The sequence below is a fragment of the Pelmatolapia mariae genome, linkage group LG10_11, assembly GCF_036321145.2.
Source record: "Pelmatolapia mariae isolate MD_Pm_ZW linkage group LG10_11, Pm_UMD_F_2, whole genome shotgun sequence".
NCBI classification, from domain to species: domain Eukaryota; kingdom Metazoa; phylum Chordata; class Actinopteri; order Cichliformes; family Cichlidae; genus Pelmatolapia; species Pelmatolapia mariae.
The window spans coordinates 66,709,957-66,730,936 of record NC_086236.1 but is presented as its reverse complement, the minus strand read 5'-3'; the positions used below and the strand labels follow the sequence as shown (position 1 = coordinate 66,730,936).

Below are 20,980 nucleotides of genomic sequence, written 5' to 3'. Positions count from 1 at the left end.
TTCTGTAAGGGTTAGGTTATCATAAGGCTGATAGCTGAACATGTCATTAGCACACCTCTATAGCTGACATGATTACTTCTGTTTTGCTTCAGTACAGGATTGCTGTGGCTAGAAATACTGTTATCTGAATATGGCACACTGGCTTCAGAGGTAGATAATGTGTCGTACTTGTGATTATCTGCACAAATAATTGAAAAAGAGCACAGACAGAAACAGGTATAATTCTCTGTATTCAAATTCTGAACATGCCAGTCTACTCAACGCTTAGTGCAAGTTCTGCAAATATCATCATTCACACAGCAGGTTGCTGCAAGATTGTCTTGTTTCATCTTTAAATGAGTCGGCTAGTCAGTAATAAAAAGACACGTCAGTATTGTGAGAGATGGATATTCATTACAACAATAAATTATCATCAGTCAACAGGTGAAAAGAAGTCCCTTGCAATGGATATTTAAAGCTGAACGGTTTACGTCAATCTTTTTACACACCAACATTACTAATTCATTTACAGTCCGCCTCCACTGCACACGTGCTTTTTCCATTGCAAAAGAATAATGGTACACAGACGAGATGTACACGATTCACATAAAAAATTTAAATATTCAAAATAAATTGATCAAAAAGCCAAGCCAAAAATAAGATAAGCAGTTTTATCTGATTTATTGCGAAGAGGCTTCTGTAATGTTGTGAACAAGAAGCGCACAGCACAGCATCGCGTGGCGTGTTAAACAACAGAAAATCCATCAGCAACTATTTTGAAAATCACTTAATCATTTGTGCAAAAATGCTTCATACATATGTTTATGTAAGTGATGATTAACTCTTTTTCAGTGTTTTACACCACTGTAAACTGCATGTTTTGGATTTCTCCCCTTCATTTTATGAACAATTCAAATTAAATTAGTGAAATCATTAAGCAGACTGAGGGTGGCTCACGCAGGGGTTTACAGCTGTGCATTGTTCTCATTGAACACAGACTTCTTCAGCATGCAGCCATGGCACTACAGGGCCCATTATACACCCCGCAATGGTTGCTTCGTGCACTGACGGTGACATTTATATTTGCTTTATGGCATTTTTGAGGGAACAGAAACACTTGTGAGGTTACAGAAACTGGATGGTGCATGACCATGCAAAATGACACTAGCATGGCTTGTGCCAGTGGATCTGACATCAGTGTCCTCATATCCATTCACAAGGGCGAAAATGACAAGTATAATGGCCCACAATACACATTTGTAAAGTGAATCATATTAAAGTTAAAATTAAAATTAAGTTTAATAATTATTTCCCAAGTGTTTGCTCTCTGTTACTTAGCTTCTGAGTTTGCAAAATAGGTTTAGGTTAACTAAATGTAAATTGGCTGCAGGTGTGAACTGAGTATGAATGGTTGTCTATCTAGTTGCACTAACCCTGCAACAACCTGCCGACCTGTCCGTGGTGTACCCTGAATTTTACCCTATAGCAGCTGGGATAGGCTCCAGCATAAAAAAAACCCCAAAACATAAAAATAAAAAATGGATGGATGGACTGAAGAAAGTTTTCATTACTTGAGCTGTTTTTTCAGGAGCTTTTCTTTACAATAAGGGCTTGAATATCACAGAGATGGTTCTTAGGTCCTCAAACAACTACAATCAGCTCTGTGATAACTGACTGAACTCCTTCACTTTTAGTTAAACTCTGATGCAATTAAAAGCTAAAAAAAAACAAACAAACAAAAAGCATATAGTAAGCTGACTTTATCATTTTTCAAACTATGTTCCCAAGGTGAAGCATAAACTTTGATGCTGAAAACTCCAGAAAAAAATGGCCTGTAGATTTTGAGTCTGCAAGTTGCAATGCAATGAGAAAAGCACTGAACCTTTCTTCTTATGAGATCAAAAGTCCTTCGATGAGTTGACTCGATGTTTTTCCATTCAAATGTCTCTAAGCATACAGTACAGTTAATGAGCGTAATATTGGCCGGCTGCTTCCACATGATGCAACATATTCCTCATGTTAATTTCAGCATTGGTATTTCAGGGTCTCTAGCCCAAATCCAAATCTAATACAATCTCTTACAGACGTACCTCTATGATTGCAACACATATTGTTGCCCAGGGATTTGTGATGCAACTGTAAAGCTTGGCAGAGATGAGCAGCAATGAATATAGCAGCAGCATCTGTACATGACAGACTGCTGATAGCTGACATCACCCAAAAGAAACTTTCTACACGATAAACTGAGGAAACACGGTGACTTAGGTTGAGCTGCTGTTTGCACCAATGAACCAAAGAGTAAACACGATGAAAAAGAGTTTAAAGTGCAGTGCATCGACAAAACAAAAGGTAAACATATTATGGGTACTTGGCAAGACATTTCAGTTTGTAACAGTGACAATCAGACATCTACACGCACCCACATACGCACGCTCAGGTATAACAAACTCAACGTGAAGCCTGTCAGTGAAATCAGGCTGATGTTTCTCACTCAGCCATCACATCCACAGACAACATGTAGAGACATCATTCGACTGCTGCCATACTGGATTCCCTGTGATGCTGCTCTGCTGCACTGCTCCTGAGAATTAAAAAAAAATATTTTGTTGGTCGTTCAAAGAAACTAACTGCCCCTTCCACCTGACATGTTAACCGTTTTTTTAAACAGCTTTTTTGGCAGCTTATTTAATTGCTAGAAGAAGTGAATGTCACAACAGATAAGATTTCGATATACTCTGAAAGTGATTTAATTACTTCTCAGAAACAGCATGTTGTGTTTTTTTTAATTGTGGTTGTCAGTGTCTTTGAAGCTTTGAAGTAATGAGCACCTCAAACATGAAACCATTGGACTACTTTTCTCATTTATATGAGAGTTATGTGTTTTTTCCCCTGGTCTTGTAATTAATTTTGAATTTCAGCTTCATCATTTCATTTACTTATGTGTATAGTTCAACACTGGTTGGCTTGCTGCTGGTCACATTTTAGGCTGAATGCACTCAGCTACAATCCAAAAGTACCGTCATATCTTAAATACATCATCCTTGTCTTAAAATTAAACCTGTGATTCGAAACCACAAGGCTGTAGCTCTTTAGTGCTGAGGTGTTCACCGCAGTAAAACAGATCCTGTGAAGAAGTAGAAAAATCTGCTGTGTTTAAGTAGCGATGTCACTAATTCTGCAGCTTCAACCCCATTACTGCTCCACATCCCGATGAATCCCAGATGTGTCTGTATAATCATTATTGTTCCATGAAATCACTCAGATTTGCCTACAATAAGAACAAAAATGTTGATACTAATTATTCTATTTGAGGAACTGTGTGCCTTATTAGGGCAAAAGGAGTTACTGCTATTAACACCATTACTTTGTGAGGCTTGTAATGGGCTGTTTTCTAATTTGGCAGAGATGTTTTTTTGTTTTTGTCCCAAGATGCCTTGATGGTTATGTGTTTTAGTCCATATCAAAGTGCCTCTTGATTATATCTCCAGAACAGATTTGTGGTATCCTTGAGTCAGTTTTGAAATTCAAGTCCACATCAGCAAAAGTCTCAGTGAAAGAAGAGAAAATGCTAGGAGCAGTCACATTCTGGGCTTTGTGGAGGCCTTGACACTTCCAAAATGCAGTTTCAGAAATATATTCCACAATGCCACCAAGTACCTTCCTCCCAATCCCAGCTCCATCTTCACTGGAGCTGGGAGACCTTCAGGGTTGAAGTACTGCTGAAGTCCAAAAAGAAGGGTCCTTCCTGTTTAGGCAGGAAAGTGGTGGGGGTGACGTTATAGATGCCTGCTGGGACATGATCCACCTCCATGTAGCAGAAACCACATCTGCAAGAAGCAAGGAAGAGGCTGTGACGTTAATTTATGGCAGAGGTTGATGTCATTTCAGAGGTGTGGGAAACTAAACATCACATTTTCATTTTAAAAGATAAGCAAAATTGATCAGACTAACGCTTCTTCATTTGAACTACTTTGACTTAAAGGTACTTTCTGTAAATTCTTTTATTAAAAAAAGAGTTTTTAATCTTCCAAACCTAAACAAATCTATAAACAGAATAATTTGTTGATGTTATTTTTATTTTATTTTTTTAAACCTGGCAAGTAATCAGGAACACTTTCAAATTCTCTTGAGGAAAACGGGTTTGCTAAAAAGACTTAAACATCTTAAACAGCAGCAAAAATCTGAAAACATCGTAACACACCCACTGATAAAATGCTGCCCCCTGGTGGTAAAATCTAAAATTACTGAATGTGAAACACTGAACTCACTCAGCTATACCCACATGTTTGTAAACAAAATCCACAGCTTAATACATATTCCTGCTGACCGTTTTAGTATTGACCTGTTAAAAATTTAATGATGGTAAAGATCTACAATCGCAGATGGAGACAAGTTTTTGAGGAACAAAATTAATTGATCAATATCTTAGAAATATGCAAATTGTAGTAAGAAACATTTTTGTGATCTCTTACAGGAAAATTCAGCAGAATGCATTTAATTTTTTTATTTTAATAAATAAATACTTTCAATCAAATTAAAATTCATTTTGCCCTCAGAAAGTCACAAAGATATCGCATCAGATCAATGTACTGCTCAGTTGTAACAATGGTCCTAATGCTGTAAGTGAACTCAAACAAATCTTCTGCAGTGTTGATAAATGACCAGACATCAAACTCAGCTTATGGTCAGGGTGGACTTGTTGCTCTGCAGCCTGTGTAACTTTCACGATGATGCCTGCTCATTACTGTACCTGTAATCGCCACTGCTCTTCTTGTGGAAAGCAGCTGAGCCTGGCTCACCCACTGTCGACACTGTCACCATCTCAAACCCAACGCTGTACTGCCTGCAGACACAGAACAGAAATAAAATGCAGAGAATAGCAACTGACTTCTACACAGATCAAAGATGCTCAAGCTAAAGTCATAGGGTTATCCATTGTTGAGGAAAAATAACAGCTTTTTGTTTTGCCTTTATTTGGTTTCCTGCAGTGCAGAGTTGGACTTTAGTGCAACAAGCCTGTGTGTCTCAGTATGTAAGGTAGAAAGAAGGTAAGAGATTGAGCCAGAAGATTTTTTTATGTGCTAATGCTACATGAGAAAAGTCATTTAGCCATTGTGCGAATAAGTCACTTAAAGCTAGTCAAACAAATATGCTTGAAATGAAGTAAAATATAAGTGGCAACTCCCTAAAATTATTGCCATTAACGAGGAGATTTAATACCAGAAAAACAAAACAAAACCACTACAAAAACATCTGTCATTGGCATGGTGAACAAACGCCTTAGTTTTTGTGCCATCTGCGTCACTGTTAACCCTCCCTACGGTGTGAACAACTAGAAAAGCATAACCTGGTTTATCTGTTGGACTGCAAATCTTGTTTCAGGTGAACATTTAACAAATTCAAATTCCATTTCACTTCTGAAGTCTTTATATAATAATGTAGCACAGAGTGACAAAGACTTTCAAGTAGTTTTGGCTGTGCTGACATAAATTCCATGAGTTGGTTAGAGATCTGAGGTATGCCAAAATAAGTGCCGTGACCACGACCCCGGAGGAATAATTTAACCCAATTTTGTGTTATAAAATCTAATTTTCCCAGAATCCTTTTGCTGGCATTTTCTAAGTAGCACATAAATACCCAGACTGAGAGGTTGATGATGCTGATGGTTTCACTGTTTGTTTTATGTCATCATTTTCTGCTATATGCAGATTATACAACTACGAGCACAGATGAAGTAAAAGTAAAACAAGCTTTTAAATCTATTGGAGCTAAAACTACATGAATGATTTCAATGAAAATTGAAAACTGTGCTCCTATTAGGATATTATTGTCATATGGAGACCCAATTTACTCTATACCACATATAGTATATTGTGCCTCAGTATACCAACTAGGGTATAGCGGGCTCACCTGGATCCTCGGAGCTCAATGAGCAGCGGTCCGGACCGTTCCAGGTTAATCTGATAGATTGGGTTGTTTTTGTATGAGTCTTTGTAGTTTCCACAGCCACCGGCACTGAGCCCCTTCCACTGACCATTGATCTGAAGACAGAAATAAAGTCAGTAAACATAATATCCACAATATCCAACTGTTTGCACAAGGTAAATATATTCACAGAATACAGCTAATATGTTGTCTAATTTAGCTAACCAAATTGCCCAAAAATGTACCAGTCCTAAATTGCATGATAAAATACATAATGCACAGAATTTAGTTGTTGATTTATAGATAACATACCCTTTTTGTGTGAGTGAAGGGATTTGGGATCTTGGAGAAGGTGAATTTGCATCCAGTGTAGACCTGCATAAAGAAACAACTTCCATTATTTTAGGGTTCACAATGTTAGTGGGCAAACTGCTCAGTAAAATATTCAACGAAAAACAAAGGAAGCAATCAAAAAAATACCCTGCCTAATAATACTCCTTCATCATTTGTAACTTTGTCAAAATGTGCATATTGTAGCTCAAAACACTGTAAAAAACTGTTTGTGAATTCTTAACCATCTGCTCATAAAATAGATCTTTTATATCAGTGCCATTCTGGCAAAAGAAACATTAGAAAAGAAATCAGATTTTCTGCTTCTGGCTTTGATCTCTGGTGAAAACACAGTGAACACGAGAGAGTTCAATCAGTTATTCCAAAGATGATATTCATAGAGAAACACTGATGTGAGCTGATAGGAGGGGATTTTTTCTTCACGGCTGGCTTGCTGGAGACAGAGGGAGAGAGAGAAACTGAGAGAAAGCCTGCAGTGTTTACAGCAGTCGTGTTGCTGTTACAGAACTCACACACACATAAAACACAAAGCTTCCAGCTGACACGTGCACACGAGTGCACGTTGTTTTTTTAATGAGGGATTTCAGTATAAACTGTTTTCCCAAGTCCTCACTGCGGTTTGCAAGAGGAGTCCATGAATTATAAATAACTAAAAAATATATTTGGGTCACGCAGCACATGCGCGCACTTAAAAAGTCCCTGAGAATCTACACTCAAGGACCTGCTTTTTCAGACAAGCTGAAGTGGGTGTAGCAGAATAATGTGAGAGGTGAATTTTAATTTATAGAGAGAGGAGATCTGCATGTATAAGTATGTACAGTAAGTCTGACAGAAACAAAAACAGACATCGTGCTTATTCTAGCATAACCAGGTTTTGATCCTTATGAGTTTGTAGGAAACCCAACTGCAACTTCTAGATCAACTTGGCTCCTGTGTACTTGAGTTCTTCTGACAAAATGCCCAATAGATAGCTTTGAAACTGTTGCTACCAGCTGTCACATCAAATTCTAGTTAGAGTTAGAAATGATTTCAGTAGTAAAAAAAGGATTAAGACTAGGCTTTTTAAATTACTTTTCAGATTGTACTTCTGTGTATGAGCATAAACAGAGTTAACATCTCTCACCCGCAGTGTGTAGTTGATGGTGTTCTGTTTCTCATACTGGGAAACCACCAGGGTAAAGGTGTGTGTTCCTGCACTGGTCAGCTTCATCTTGGTCAGATAGTGTGGACTGTTGATACGGATGCCATCTATGAAAGGAGGGGGGTCCGCTGGGGAGGAAGAAGAGGTATTCAAAGTAAATAACCACACTGTAGCTTACAGATAACGTAAAATTTTCTTCAAACTGAACTTCTTCTTAACCTCCAGTATCAATTTTACAGGGTAGTAAATGTTAGTAAAGTGAAGTTTTTCTTTGTATCTTTGTAAAAAGAGCGATGCATCACTAAAGCTAGGGCTCTGCAATAGACTAATCTCTTTCTTCCAGGCATCTGACCTTGCTGTATGCGACTGTAGGGCAGAAATAAAGGCCGTCATCAATCTCCTGCTACCATTCATCTATAGTGGAACTCTCCTTGCTCGGTGGTGCAGAGAAAGAAAAAAAATGTCCTCTAAGGCATCTATCAATCCTCACCTGGATAGTAAACCTTCTTGCCATCCGTCTTGTAAACGACCAGCGTGATGAACTCTCTGTTTTGTGCAAAATCATCCTGGACAGACACAGTCATAGCACAAAAGTGTAGCATTACAGTATCAGGCCACCACATTAATGGAAATGAAGTCTGAATGAAATAAAAATATATCAGATCTGTGCCTTTACCTTATCAGTGATGTGTCTGGTGAGAAGCACCCACACAGCAGCACCACCAGCTGGACACTGAACCTCCAGCCTGTACTGGGGATTGTTGGCAAGACTGTAGACATCCTTCACTGGACCCTGCTTTCCATCCCAGGTACTGCAGATGGAAAAGAAACCAGAGCATAGACATGTCAGTGTAGAATGTCACAAAATTACCCAGAATATTTAAGAGTAAGATACTATGTAATGTTTTTTGTTCCCTTGAATAGTCCTTAAAATGTGACTGACAAACTCTGCATCCATAAAACATGAGTAATATAAATTAACAGACACCTGTGAATACAGGAGGAGTTTTTAAAGAGTGCAGGATTCCAGCTCAGGTAGATGACATCATAGTATTGACAAAGGTCCTCCCATGCGATCCAGAACACACCTGGAAAGCAAACACAAGTTGATCGTTAACACTAATTTATCATTTTTTAAATCATTTTAAGTTTGCCAAGAGAGATAAAAATTGTTTGGATTTATACCTTCACAGTGACTTCAGGTATATACTGGATTTCATCAGCAACATATCGACTATGTCATAAGCTTATGAATAAAGTCAGCGCTGCACATTATGGTTAGTAACTTCTGTAACTTTTGCTTTCTTAGCAAGTGATTTTAATTTTTAAACACTCTCCATAATAAAGCATAATATTTTAATTCTACCTTCTTAAGTTCTTTTGTGGATACTATTTCATTTTGAATTAATTTTTTAATTTATATGGCACCCATTCACAACAACAGTTATCTTTCCATCCACTTTCTTCTGTTTATCCAGTTTAGGGTTGGTGGAAGCCGATCCCAGCTGCCTTTAGGTACACCCTGGTCATGTTGCCAGTGAGTCACAGGTTGGACACGGAGAGACAGATAACCATTCACACTCAACCTTTTTACCTATGGCCAATTTGGAATCACTAATTAACCTAACCTGACTAACTGCATGTCTTTGGACTGTGGCAGGAAACCCGTGTACCTGGACACCGGGGAGAACACGCAAACTACATACAGAAAGATGGTGGATCTGGTAACAGTGAGAAGGAATCAGTTTGCTAATCTATCCGTCCATTTATTTTCTTCTTTTAATCCAATTCATATTTTATTAAACTGCAACACCGGTAAACTGTCTTCTGAGATATTATGGCAAATGTTGACGATTTCAGCACCTCTGTCTCTCTCTGTGATGGGAAAGTGTAAACACTAAAACCACCTGACAGAGGCAACCAGAGTGAGGCATACCCTCTATTTAATCTAACACTGTGTGAGCATGACGCAAAGTGCCACATATATTTCTATAACATTTAGAATACCCTTTGATTATTTAAGAATGTGACTAACATTTTCACAAGGTTCTTAAATGCACACACAGTAAGTGTACATACAATGTTTAACTTCAAAAAAACGTTTAAAAAAAAAAATAGTACATTAGTTACCAGGAACAGAAAAACAAACCGACTGTAATAGCTAAACTGCGACAGAATATGCTCCATACCCTGGAATTACTTAAAGACAGAATATAAAGACTTATGTGTGTGTGACCAATGTCAAAGTACTGAATGTAAAACTGAATAAACTCAGGTACCGTTATCAAACTTCTGAGCTGTCTTGGGGTCAAAGTTGAGGTATTTCAGGAGCTCAGGTGTCCAGTTCTTCTCATCGCGCTCACTGTAGCGTCCCTTCCACCGCAGATGACTCCACGGATTCTTTAGCTGCAGGAATCGCATTTTCTACAAGAGAAACAAACCCGCAGGTATGAGGTTAATCACACGAGCAGAAAAAAAATGACAGAATTATCTACAAATACTACAAACTAGTGGGTTTACTAAACATTTACTAGGCATGATTATAAGAATGAAATGCTCATTCTTCAGTTTAGTGTCATGAGGATTTTTTTGTATTTACCGGTAGTTTAAAAATGTTTTTTTTCTTTTTTTAAAAACTTTTTTGTTTTCATCGTTTTCTGAACCTACTGACATGAGCAGCTTGTTAAGGAAGTCATAATTGACAATCACTAGCAAAACCATGCACAGAGACCTTTTAGAAGCTTCAGAGATACCTGCAAAGCCGGTTAGCAGGGCTGAATTCAATTCGTATTGAAATATTGAGTTCACCAGTGTTACGGATATCGTCACTGCAGCAGGGTCAGTATAATATAAATGTCATAAACCTGATTTCCTCCCATACTCCATCTCTGAGTCAATATAAGGTAGATGAAAAATTGAAGGAAACATTGAATGTGCAACCGCAATAGTAAGACAATCCCATCATTCCTTCATGATCATCTTTGTATACAAATTTAACTTCATAAGTGCTTAAAGAAACAAATCAGGTGAAAAGTAGAAACATTTTCTCACAAACATATCAATCTGATTTTTTTTTGGCAACAAAATCAGTTCCCCCTGCTGGAAATTAGAAAGTCCACTATCCATTGTGTATGAGGGGCCACTAATGGCTTGATGTGTATAAACTGACAGTATAATGTAAACAACCACCGCTAACCTTGTATTCCCTGATGTCAAGAACAGCGTAGGCGTGTGTTGGCACTAAACCCCATCTTTCCCCTTCCTCCTCTGTCATTACACCCGTTGCTGTGGTGATGAGAACGTCACCCCTGTGAAACCTTAAACAGGAGAGAGAGAAGCACATACAGAGTGAGAATAAGCACAGATGTTCAGTTGAGGAATTTATTATGGCCTATAAAATAATTATGCCTGTGCAAGTCTGTGCACCTACCTCTGGAAGAGCATGCGGAAGGTGTCGTCCCTGTTGAATGACTGATTGTCAGAGTGCATAGCGATGCGTTCAGGGATCCACCCAGTGAGAGCATGCAGATCAATATTCTGTAAAAATTAGGCTATTATGAAAACAGTTCTTAAGAAAACTAAATTCTTGACTTTGACATCAGACTTTTTTCGAATTCAGAATATATGGAGAAAGTTGCTCAACAGCATGGCTGCAAAATTTAGAAAAAAGGAAGCTTTTTGGCGTTACTAAACCTGGAAGTGAACTAATTACAAAGACACAAATTTATCAAGCTAAAAAAAATGCACATTTATTTTTTAAATATATTTAAACTTATTGCAACTGTACATTCCTTTCTCCTCAGTTCCAGCAAATCCCTGCACAAAATATTTTACTTACTTACTTTTTATCAGGGAGCTGTTTTTAGATGTTACCTTTTTGCACCAGGAGAAATCACTAATTAACAAATGTCCCGGTTTACTTACCGAGTTGGAACCAGGGAAGTCGTAGCCGCCCATCACCTTCATGTAGGCCTTCTCAATCAGGGACACCCAGAGCTCGTTCCTATTGCTGGAGTAGGAGCACAATAACTCTCCATTGCGATCCACTGGGAGGAAGTCATCTATAATAACCTGGAACAGGCAAAGAGTCAGTTTCTCAGTTTAAGGAAAGCAGGAGTAATATAACAAAGATCATAACTATAACTTGTTCTCATGCACAGCAGTTATCAGATAGAAGTAAGACTTTTCCCCCACTTTCCATTTTTTGAAGTAAAAAAAAAAGAGGATGAATTTGTATACTTTTATTTAAAAAAAAATAACTATTGTTATATTTAAATTAATACCAGAATGCATTATTAAATCTAAAAAAAAAACCAACAACAACAACAAAAAACAAATCAAAACAAGATATTTTCTTTTGCATCATGAACAGGTGACATGAGCGTAAACATTTCACAAAGTACTTTTTTTATGCTTATCATTTCAACTCACATTGTAAAGACAAAATATTTGCAATGCAAATAACCAACAGGTAACAGGTAACTGACTGTTGCAAATCGTTGTTTACCTTCCTGGGAACTCCGTTGATATGGAGTTTGACCATGTACTTTCCACAGGGGTTGTATTCTGGCTCTCCTCGTCTGTTCTGAGGGAAGATTATGCTGCAACACACACACATGCAAGGTTCAATGGCTATTTTGCTTTTTAGTATGAAAGACAGTTTAAATTAAAATGCACTGCATGCTGATGTGCCATAAAAACAATATCAGTAAGGAACAGAAGCTACACAGCACCTGGTGATGAGTTTTTTGTTGTAGCGTCTCTCGTAGGCTGCACTGATGGCTAAAGAGGCCACAAACGAACAGTCAGATACCACCGTCTGGACAGAAGATGAAATGAGGAAATCAATGTGAACGGGTTAATATATAATTACATACATTTAAATACATTGCATAAAATCACCATTACTTTAAGTCTGAGTTTGGACTTTTTACACTGAATGTTCATGCTCTTATTACATATCAAAAGGTTTTTTAAATAGTCTCTCATAAAAACGCTTATCTGTGGTGTTACTGTGCCATCTACTGGATGAATTTAAGCAGTAAACAAAAAAAAACATACCATATCATCCAACCCATGGTAAAGAAACAAATTTTAAATGCATGATTCTTCAATAACTAACATGAGAAAAATAATTGTGGTAAAGGACAAAGTTTGAACAAGATTTTTATTTAATATTCAAATATAAGCATTTTAGAAAATACATGTAGAGATCAACTGAGGATTGTGGAAATAAAATGAAACCAGTCCAACCTGTTTGATGCTGAAGCTGGACACAGACATGATCATGGTGGGGTTATTGCAGATCTCATCTGGCCGAACCCAGCGGGAGAAGATGGCTTTCTGTTTGGGTGACAAAGCCAGTTTCCCTGATTTGTCCCTGAGTGAGAAGAAAAATATAAAATAAAAACAAAAACTGTGTTTAGCCAATTCAGTCACACATTTTATTTTTCTATGTCACCAATTTTCAACTACAGTAAGTAGTAATTCCCACATGTATTGGATATGTAATGTTTTCTACTGACAAGCCTGCATTTGTTATACGAATTTAACCTGGAAAAACTTCTTACAACCACATCTCAAAGCAAACGTGTTTTAGTGTTGAGTGTTTCAGGTATCCTTCCCTTCAATGTGTCAAGAAACAGATACTGCAGTTTCTACAAATCTTAAGACTGTCTCCAAAATACATACATCCCCAAATGACTTTTCTCTCCTGAATGCCTAAGTGAGGCTTGTATTAACTTTGAAACAATGTTACTATTATAAAAACTGACTGCAAACAATAAAGCAAACTCACGAGAAAGGTACAGGAAAGGCAAATCGCTCTTTAAGGTCCACGCTCATGAAGGGCACGTAGGCTATGCCATTGATTGTAGATGTACTCCTGAAAATAAAGCACAAGTTTAATGAAATAGAAAAGCTTTGACACATAATTTTGTATGCAGTAGTATTTACACATTTAAAAAGGATAAAACCATTAGGGCATTAAAGGGCCCTAAATAAGTTTTCCAGGCATCTTTTGCATCCAAAGATTTTCAAAATAATTTCATCAAAGGCTGAGGCAGTAATTTCATTTGCCACCTGGTGCAGCGATTTAGCACAAAACTACATTTAAATTTTTTTTAAATGTTATACTTTCTAAGAGTTTTCAGCAACTAGAAGGGTATACTAAAGGGATACCCAGAAACATTGGCCATTATGACATATTCAGTGAGCCTTCTCACCTGAGTACCTCGATCTCCTCAGATGTGTAGCGCTGACCTTGGGGCTCACTGGACTGCACAGCCCGGACAGGTTGGGATTGCTGTCGGTCATTGAGGCTGAAGTCTGGCCCAAGAGGGAGGAACTGGCGGACAGGTCCTCCTGAACTGGCGCCAGTGCTGGGCTTGGTTCCAGGAGCCCCCGTCCTGTCCTGAGCTGAAGCAGTTTTGGACTGAGATTCTTTAAGACCTTCGGCTCTGGCAAAATATAGTGGAAGAAGTTTATTTTGTTTTTGTTGTTTGTTTGTTTTAACATGCAAAAAGTGAAAACAACAACAACAACATTAAAACAAAAAGCTCTAGAGCATTAAAATGAATGATGAACATTCTAGTTTACAACACAAAACCAGGACCAGTTTTATATGTACCTGTCTAAAGCTTGACGTGCCAGCTGTTTCAGTTTGTTCTGCACCACTTGCTCAGATGTTTCATTGGACTGGTGAAAACAAAACAAACAAAAGAAATCAGGAAGAGGAATTAATGTGAGCATGAGTAGGGATAATATGAGGGAAGTCTAAGTGTCAGTCAGTGAGTGACATAATGAAAAACAGAAAAGGGCCTAGTGAGAGACTAACCGTTTTAATGCACAGCTCCACAGCCTGAGTGTACAGTTCAATAGCTTCATCATCATTTCCCTTTTCATCTTCCTCAAAGGCTTGGGTAACCAGGAAGTGGGCACGTTCCAGGTCCACCTGGTGCCGGGACTTCAGTGGGTCACTTTTCTGTGCTTGAACTAGTGTCAAAGGTCAAAGGAAGGAATGGTTAAGACAACAGGTAATTTGACCTAATTCATTTTCCCATGGAGTCTTAATTACATTGTTGTCATAGAGGATTTTTAATGGAAGTTAAAGTTATCCAAAGCTGTTTTTAGCACATTATACGTGAGTAAATGAAAACTCAAGATGAAAGTTGGAAATATGAATATCTTCATTACAAAACAGGCGCTTTTCTTTGTCTCTGGCTAAAACCTGAACAATATGCAGTAGGGCTGTTCGATATAACGATATATATCGGATGACGATAGAAAAACGTCTATCGTTTCATTTTACGCTATCGTTTGTTTCGTGGTGTCGCAAAATAAACTGTTTATGGCAATATTTTTTCATCATTTTGATGGTCACTGTAGTGGCTATATTAATTTCTTAAAGTTCTCTCTTTCTCTTATATTTAATATAACCACACTACGGACGGACAAGCGCTTGTTTTTTATGCGTTTTCGTTAGCAACAACGACGGTAAAACCACGGCGTGTCCGTTTGTTTATTTTCCACATAAACCTTTCACAATAAAGCTCAAGATCCTGTTGAGGCTTTTCAAAATAAAACGAGTCACGTGAAAGATGCAGAGTATTTACGGATGAGAAGCAAAAAAGAGCCGCCAGGTGCTAAAAAATAAACCTTAGACTCAAACGTTAGAACAGACTTTTCTCCGCAGCATGCTGTGTAATAAATACTTACAAAGAAAACAGTGGCCGTTACAACTTATGTCTAAAAATGTATAGTTCCATGCATCAGCTAAAACACTCGACTCCAGGTACACGACGCCCAGCTGGAAACACTTCACGCAAGTCGAGATGCCCGAGATTCACAGAATTTACAGGAAATGTTACATTTTTGCAATTTATATCGTTATATCGACGATAGATTTCTTAATATCGGGATATGAGATTTTTGTCATATCGCACAGCCCTAATATGCAGGAAAAACACCAAAGACTTGTTGGACGGGTCCAGATTAAGACCAGACACTAGATAAGGAGCTTAATACTCCCTAGTCTTTCCTATCTGACTCAAAGACTCATCTTAAGTACTGTCTGCCCATATTTGTCTCTCGTTGTATTCAGTAAGTAAAACAGAATTTAACTTTCCAACCACTTTTCTTGAGCCACCTTTAATCTCTTGAACAGTGCTGAAATAATGCTTAAACTATCAGTTTAGTAAGTTTACTGGGCTAAAACTGGTGCAGCTTAATACAATAGCATACACATAAACTCCACCTTTATAAAGGTCATAAAGTAATTATTATTCTTTGTTAACGCTGGCTCAGACAGGTGCTAAGTTAACTTAGTTGTGATTTTTTTGGTAGCTTTCTGGATAAATGATAGAAAGATGATAGAAAAAAGAGCAATCAATTTCTACATTTCATATCATAGAAATCACTAAACAGCAATGCCCAGCATTACACATCATCCAGTGGTAACAGGACTCTTGTACATTCTGTGGCCACACCCATGTGAACACACAAATCAAGAGCATGAGGAGAGTCATGGAAAAAAACTGGTCAGACAGAAACTGAGAAACTATGTCCTTTTCAGTAAAAAAGAGAAACATTTTCTTACTCATTAAAGACTTCACCTCTTTAAAGGTGTTACTCAAGATAAATCAACAACTCAGTAAAACAGGATAATGAGTGTCTTTTAGACAACAAGGTTAATGAACAACATGTGGAGTGTGTTTATTATAATAGTTTCCAGCTATCCATACATTAATTAAAATGGGACTATATTCAGTTCCAGGTCTATATTTTCATTCTATATTACTAGAGTAGCTTTTATGTGATTTATATTTCACATTAAGCCTTCATTTGTAAGTCATCTGAAAATCCATCAGAAGCAGAACCCTTTGTGCCTATTGTGAGATGAGCTTACCTGCATTGTGGAGGGCTTGAACCCGATCCAAGTATTCATTCACTTTCTCCTGGATCCCTTCCAGTTTGGACCCTGCCATGCCAGCATAAATGAGGGCCTGAGCTGCCTCCTATGGAAAACAAACATAAAAGAGGCAGCGGTTAGAAAAGTATCACATCCGGTCACTAAGTACTGGCATCCAGGGACACTAGCAACCCTCAACTTTGACCAAATATATCTGTAAACTGTTGATTCGTAAAGTAGTAGACTTCTTAAATCTAATCCTGCGGCTATTACAGAAATGAAAGTGAGTTTGAACTTCTAAGATTAGCAAAATGCTAGCCCTGAAAAATGGCATACGTTTACAGGTAAAACTTATTGGCACTTACCTTATAATAAAATACAGCCTCGTTATATTTGCCATTCTGGTCATATGTTACAGCTGTTTTGGCAAAAGTGACAGCATCAAGTTCCAGCGCTGCGGAGTCCATGTCGAACAAAACTTGTTGACAGAGTGACAATCTCTCAGTTGGCCAGAACAGGCTAGCTAACCGTTAGCTACCTATAAAATGTCTACAAACAAAATATCTGCTTTTCTCTGTTGGCACTGTTCATTCTATCAACTCGGAAAAAACATAGTGAAGATAATGCCGATACGTGATGTTGATCGGCGTTGAGCTAAAACTGCCACGGTAAAAGTTTTCCTCTGCCTTTTAACAAATGACTACAACATTAGCAGACACCAAAACAACCATACTGTTTCCGGGAGACAATTCGCGCAGTCGCAGAAGAGACGCTAGCGCTGTTGAAGAGCGCAGATATCGGGGGTACGACGTTGCGTTCACGAGCAGGGAAAAATAACATTTTTTTTTAATACAGCTAACGTTATTTATTGGCAATTAGTAAAATATGGTAGTATAAGTCTAGTCTTTCTTTTTTCTTTATGAGCCATACCATGAAAATATGGGAAAGAGGATGATGCAGAAGTATACAAAGGGTCAGAATGAGTTAAGTTGTGTCTGACCAGGTGAACTGACCAGGCTTACATGGTTATGAGAGGGATAGTGGATACATTGGACACAGGATTTTGATTATGGAGCTGCCAATCAAGAGAAAAAGGGGAAGAGCAATCGTTTTTATGAGGATTTTTTTTTATCAGAATCACATTTGTTTACTAAAAATGGTAGAGGATGATCTTACCTGTTGGAAAACTTTACCCGTCTCAAAAATCATTTTTCCTTGATGATCCCTAATAAACCCTCTATTTCTTGGTCTAAGTCACTACACTCAAACGTCTCAAAATTTTTATGGAAAAAAATAGATTACAGTATGTTTAAAAATAGGTCAAAACAAAGATTTTTAGAGAGCTCATGGTTAGGGCTAGAACAAGCACTCAGTGAAAGAGTAAAAATCTGCTTTAAAACTATTTTAAATCTTCACTTATCCTCTGTAAACTAACACCCATTTGGAGTCTAGATATATCAGAAAAAGAAAATACAACATTTTCCCTCGTGACATGAGAAAACAATTACGCATGTAAAAAATCTAGAACATGTTATTCCAATCAACTGAACTTAAAAGTTATTTTTAAAATAGATGACTCAATTTCCTTCCCAACTGCAAAATGGGAGCAAGATCAATCCCTCAAGATAAAAACTTCTCAACACAAATGTGTTTAAATTCCTTAATCTGAGAACTATATGCAAGCTCTAAGGTCTTGTACGCCTGTTCAGAGTTTCTGGCAGAGGATATATGAATACCTATGCACATGGTTTAGTTGCTGTATTCCAACCTTACCTCACTGTGCATCTTAGGTCATGTAAGTGAATTATCTATGGATGTGAATACAGCAAACATAGTTCTGAATAGGGATGGGTAACGGTGTCCGGTAGTAACCAGACCGAAAAGCAGCGCACATTTCGGTGCTTTATTTCGGTGCTTTTTTTTTTCCTGAGCCAATTCTAGCCAATCATTTTACGTTTCCGAGGATAGTAGGCGGGTCCAGGTACATACGTTCTTTTAGAGCAGCGCTACAGATTAAAAATGCCCAAGGCGAAGCGATCAAAAGTCTGGCTGTACTTCACAGCAAAAGATGCAAACTCAGCAGCCTGCAACAAGTGCTTTAAGGTGATACTGTGATACTGTCAAAGGAGGTAACACCTCAAATCCGATGAAACACCTGGCGACGCATAGCGGTTTTTTTTTAAAGCCGAGAAATGCGCCGTGTTTGATAGCTTGCTGCGAGACCTCACACCGTGCACATCTACTGCGGGTGTGGTACCTGTTATCGGACCCGGAGTTAGCAGCATCCCCCAAAAACTCGAAGAGTAGAGTCCTGGTCCCTAGCCCTGCCAGTGTAGCAGAAATGATGAGGATGATGATGGCAGCAGCAGCTGTTCTTCTCTGCGTGAGTAGCTTAATGTTGTTCGTGTGTAATTTATGTTGAGTAGGCTAACCATGTTATTACATTAATGCACGTAAGGTGAACTAGCAAACACCGTCGTAGTTACATGCGGCTGTCTTCTTGTTTGATGGCAGATACTCCCTTCACCCTGACCAAAAAGGCTAAAATGACCAAAGAAAAAGTGGAAAACAGCTGAACATGAGAGGTTTTTGGACAAAGTTTGTGTTTTTTCCATTGTTTAAGCACTGCTTCCAGCCAAGAGTAATACCATATATGCCCTATAGCTGCAGAAAAGGCTAACATTGTTATCTTTTTTTACAAAAAAACAGCTAAACATGAGAGGTTTTTTGGGCCAATTTTGTGTTCTCCATTCTTTAAGCACCGGTTTGAGCACCGTTTAAGCACCGGCACCGTTTCAAAAGTACCGGTTTGGCACCGGTATCGGATAAAACCTAAACGATACCCATCCCTAGTTCTGAATGCCTTACACACCTCTTGAAGAAAACTATCCTTGGGAACCGGAAATCGAAAAATAATTTGTGTATTACTCAATATAAAAATTTAATCTAGAGAGAATGTCTGCCTCCTCAAAACAGCAAATGGGGAAATTTGAATTTTGATTTTCTCTGCTTGCTGCAGATCAGATATATTCTGTACTCACCAAGAGCTTTGTCTTCTTTGTGTTGCATAAAATACCAATAGCTCCATGAAGCCAAGGAACCATTTGAGGTGACTCATAGTTTTCAATACATATAAAAATACTCAGAATAAAATTATTTTGCCTCCCAATAAACAATCTTCTTTATGATTTTAGTATATCCAAAACTAAAACAGAATATACATTTCCAATAAGAAAATCTTTTAAACAGTTATTCTCAGTGCTTCTGATTTTAACCTTTCACATAAATGCAACTGTATCTCATGTCAATAGGGACCAGATTGTCAGTCTTTTTTTTTTCTTCACACATATCTATTTGTTGATGGGAATTATTTATTTGTTTGAAAATGTCTGAGGCATAGTTCTCACTCTGCCCCTTGTATGCTCTTATATACATTCAGAAAACACTTTATCAAGTGCATCACAGTAATACCTGGTTGGAACCCTTTTTACAGTCAGACCTCCCTTAATTCTATGTGGAGGATACTTGAAATATCCTCTATATAAATACCTAGAGACACTTTAGTCCATATTAGCATGATACCTTCAAACAGTTACTGCAGATTTGTAAGACTCTATCAAAAGTGCTCTATTGAAATAGAGACCTGTTGACTATGGGGGCTATTTGACTACAGTGAACTCATATGATGTACTATGTTGCTGGAATAAGCCATCAGAAAAAATGGGTGCACTGTGGTCATGAAGAGATGGACATGGTCAGCAACAATACTCAGGTGGGCTAAAGAAATATACATATTTTTTTATTATTAGTAATTGTTTGTATGTACTGTTAACATATACTGTTTTATCAAACAGACTGAGCTTGTTAATATTAAAAACATTTCACCGTAATTTTCACAAAAATTCTAACAATGTTTTGACATTTTGTTAAAATTTAAAAGTACGGTATGTTTTAGGTAATTAATATACAGTTGTAAATCGTAAATTCAAATGATATAAGCAGGAAAGATTGTCATTCATACAGAGTTATTATGTAAATTGTAGGGTGATTAATTGTAAATAATGTTACAGATTTTTCCTGTTGTTTTCAAAGACAATGTGCCATATTACAGTACATTAATATATTTTCAACATATTAGCAGCGTAAAAATAAAAGCAAATCACCATTTTTCAATTTACAGAAATGTAATGTTCATATTACAATCAATTAGCCTACTCTTTTTGATTTAATGGTAATTTACCGTTGCCGTTTTACAGTTATTAATTGTAATTTTTATGTACATTTCTTACAGTGTATGCCATTTTATCGATACTCATTTTGCATTAAAGGACACCAAGTGTACCAAGAATATACCCCCCCCCAAACCATTTTGACCACCACCAGTCTGAACTGCTGATACAGGGCAGGATGGATCCATGTTTTCATGCTGTTTATGCCAAATTCTGAGCCTACCATATGAATATTCCAGCAGACCTTCGGGCAAAAGCTTTTAATTATTTGGTTAATTAAGCTGAAATAACTACTGAGAAAAAAGCATAAATTCACTTTGAAAATTAATTGAACTAATGTGGAAAAAAAATAAAACTACAAGAAGATAGAAGTAAATGAATAAAATCAAAACTTTACTAACGACACTAAAAAACAGTGATCTGCATATAACATGCAAAATACACAAC

General features: G+C 37.5%; 1 protein-coding gene across 2 annotated transcripts; it reads right to left on the bottom strand.

The window, feature by feature from the left end:
- Window positions 1–222: 222 nt before the first annotated feature.
- On the bottom strand, window positions 223–17,018 carry capn7 (calpain 7). Of its 2 annotated transcripts, XM_063487379.1 has the most exons (22): window positions 16,670–17,018; window positions 16,302–16,410; window positions 14,232–14,389; window positions 14,025–14,092; window positions 13,621–13,854; window positions 13,194–13,280; window positions 12,650–12,776; window positions 12,130–12,215; window positions 11,904–11,997; window positions 11,321–11,467; window positions 10,827–10,933; window positions 10,593–10,713; window positions 9,676–9,820; window positions 8,385–8,484; window positions 8,073–8,208; window positions 7,887–7,962; window positions 7,379–7,524; window positions 6,217–6,279; window positions 5,890–6,020; window positions 4,730–4,822; window positions 3,637–3,806; window positions 223–2,560 (listed from the first exon to the last, which is right to left on the bottom strand). In XM_063487379.1, the coding sequence occupies exons 1-21, from the start codon at window positions 16,769–16,771 to the stop codon at window positions 3,662–3,664; spliced, it is 2,475 nt and encodes an 824-aa protein (XP_063343449.1). In that variant the 5' UTR covers window positions 16,772–17,018; the 3' UTR covers window positions 223–2,560; window positions 3,637–3,661. The 2 variants fall into 2 exon arrangements, with proteins under 2 accessions (XP_063343449.1, XP_063343448.1); XM_063487378.1 differs by having other exon boundaries at window positions 223–3,806.
- Between the last annotated feature and the right edge of the window lie 3,962 nt (window positions 17,019–20,980).

Coding starts and splice junctions, on each gene's coding strand:
- capn7 (XM_063487378.1), bottom strand. CDS start 16,771: ATGGACTCCGCAGCGCTGGAACTTGATGCTGTCACTTTTGCCAAAACA. Junction 8,485..9,675: donor AGCTCAGAAGTTTGATAACG/GTACCTGAGTTT, acceptor TTTGCTTTCCAG/GTGTGTTCTGGATCGCATGG. Junction 4,823..5,889: donor ATTGAGCTCCGAGGATCCAG/GTGAGCCCGCTA, acceptor CTGTGTCTGCAG/GCAGTACAGCGTTGGGTTTG.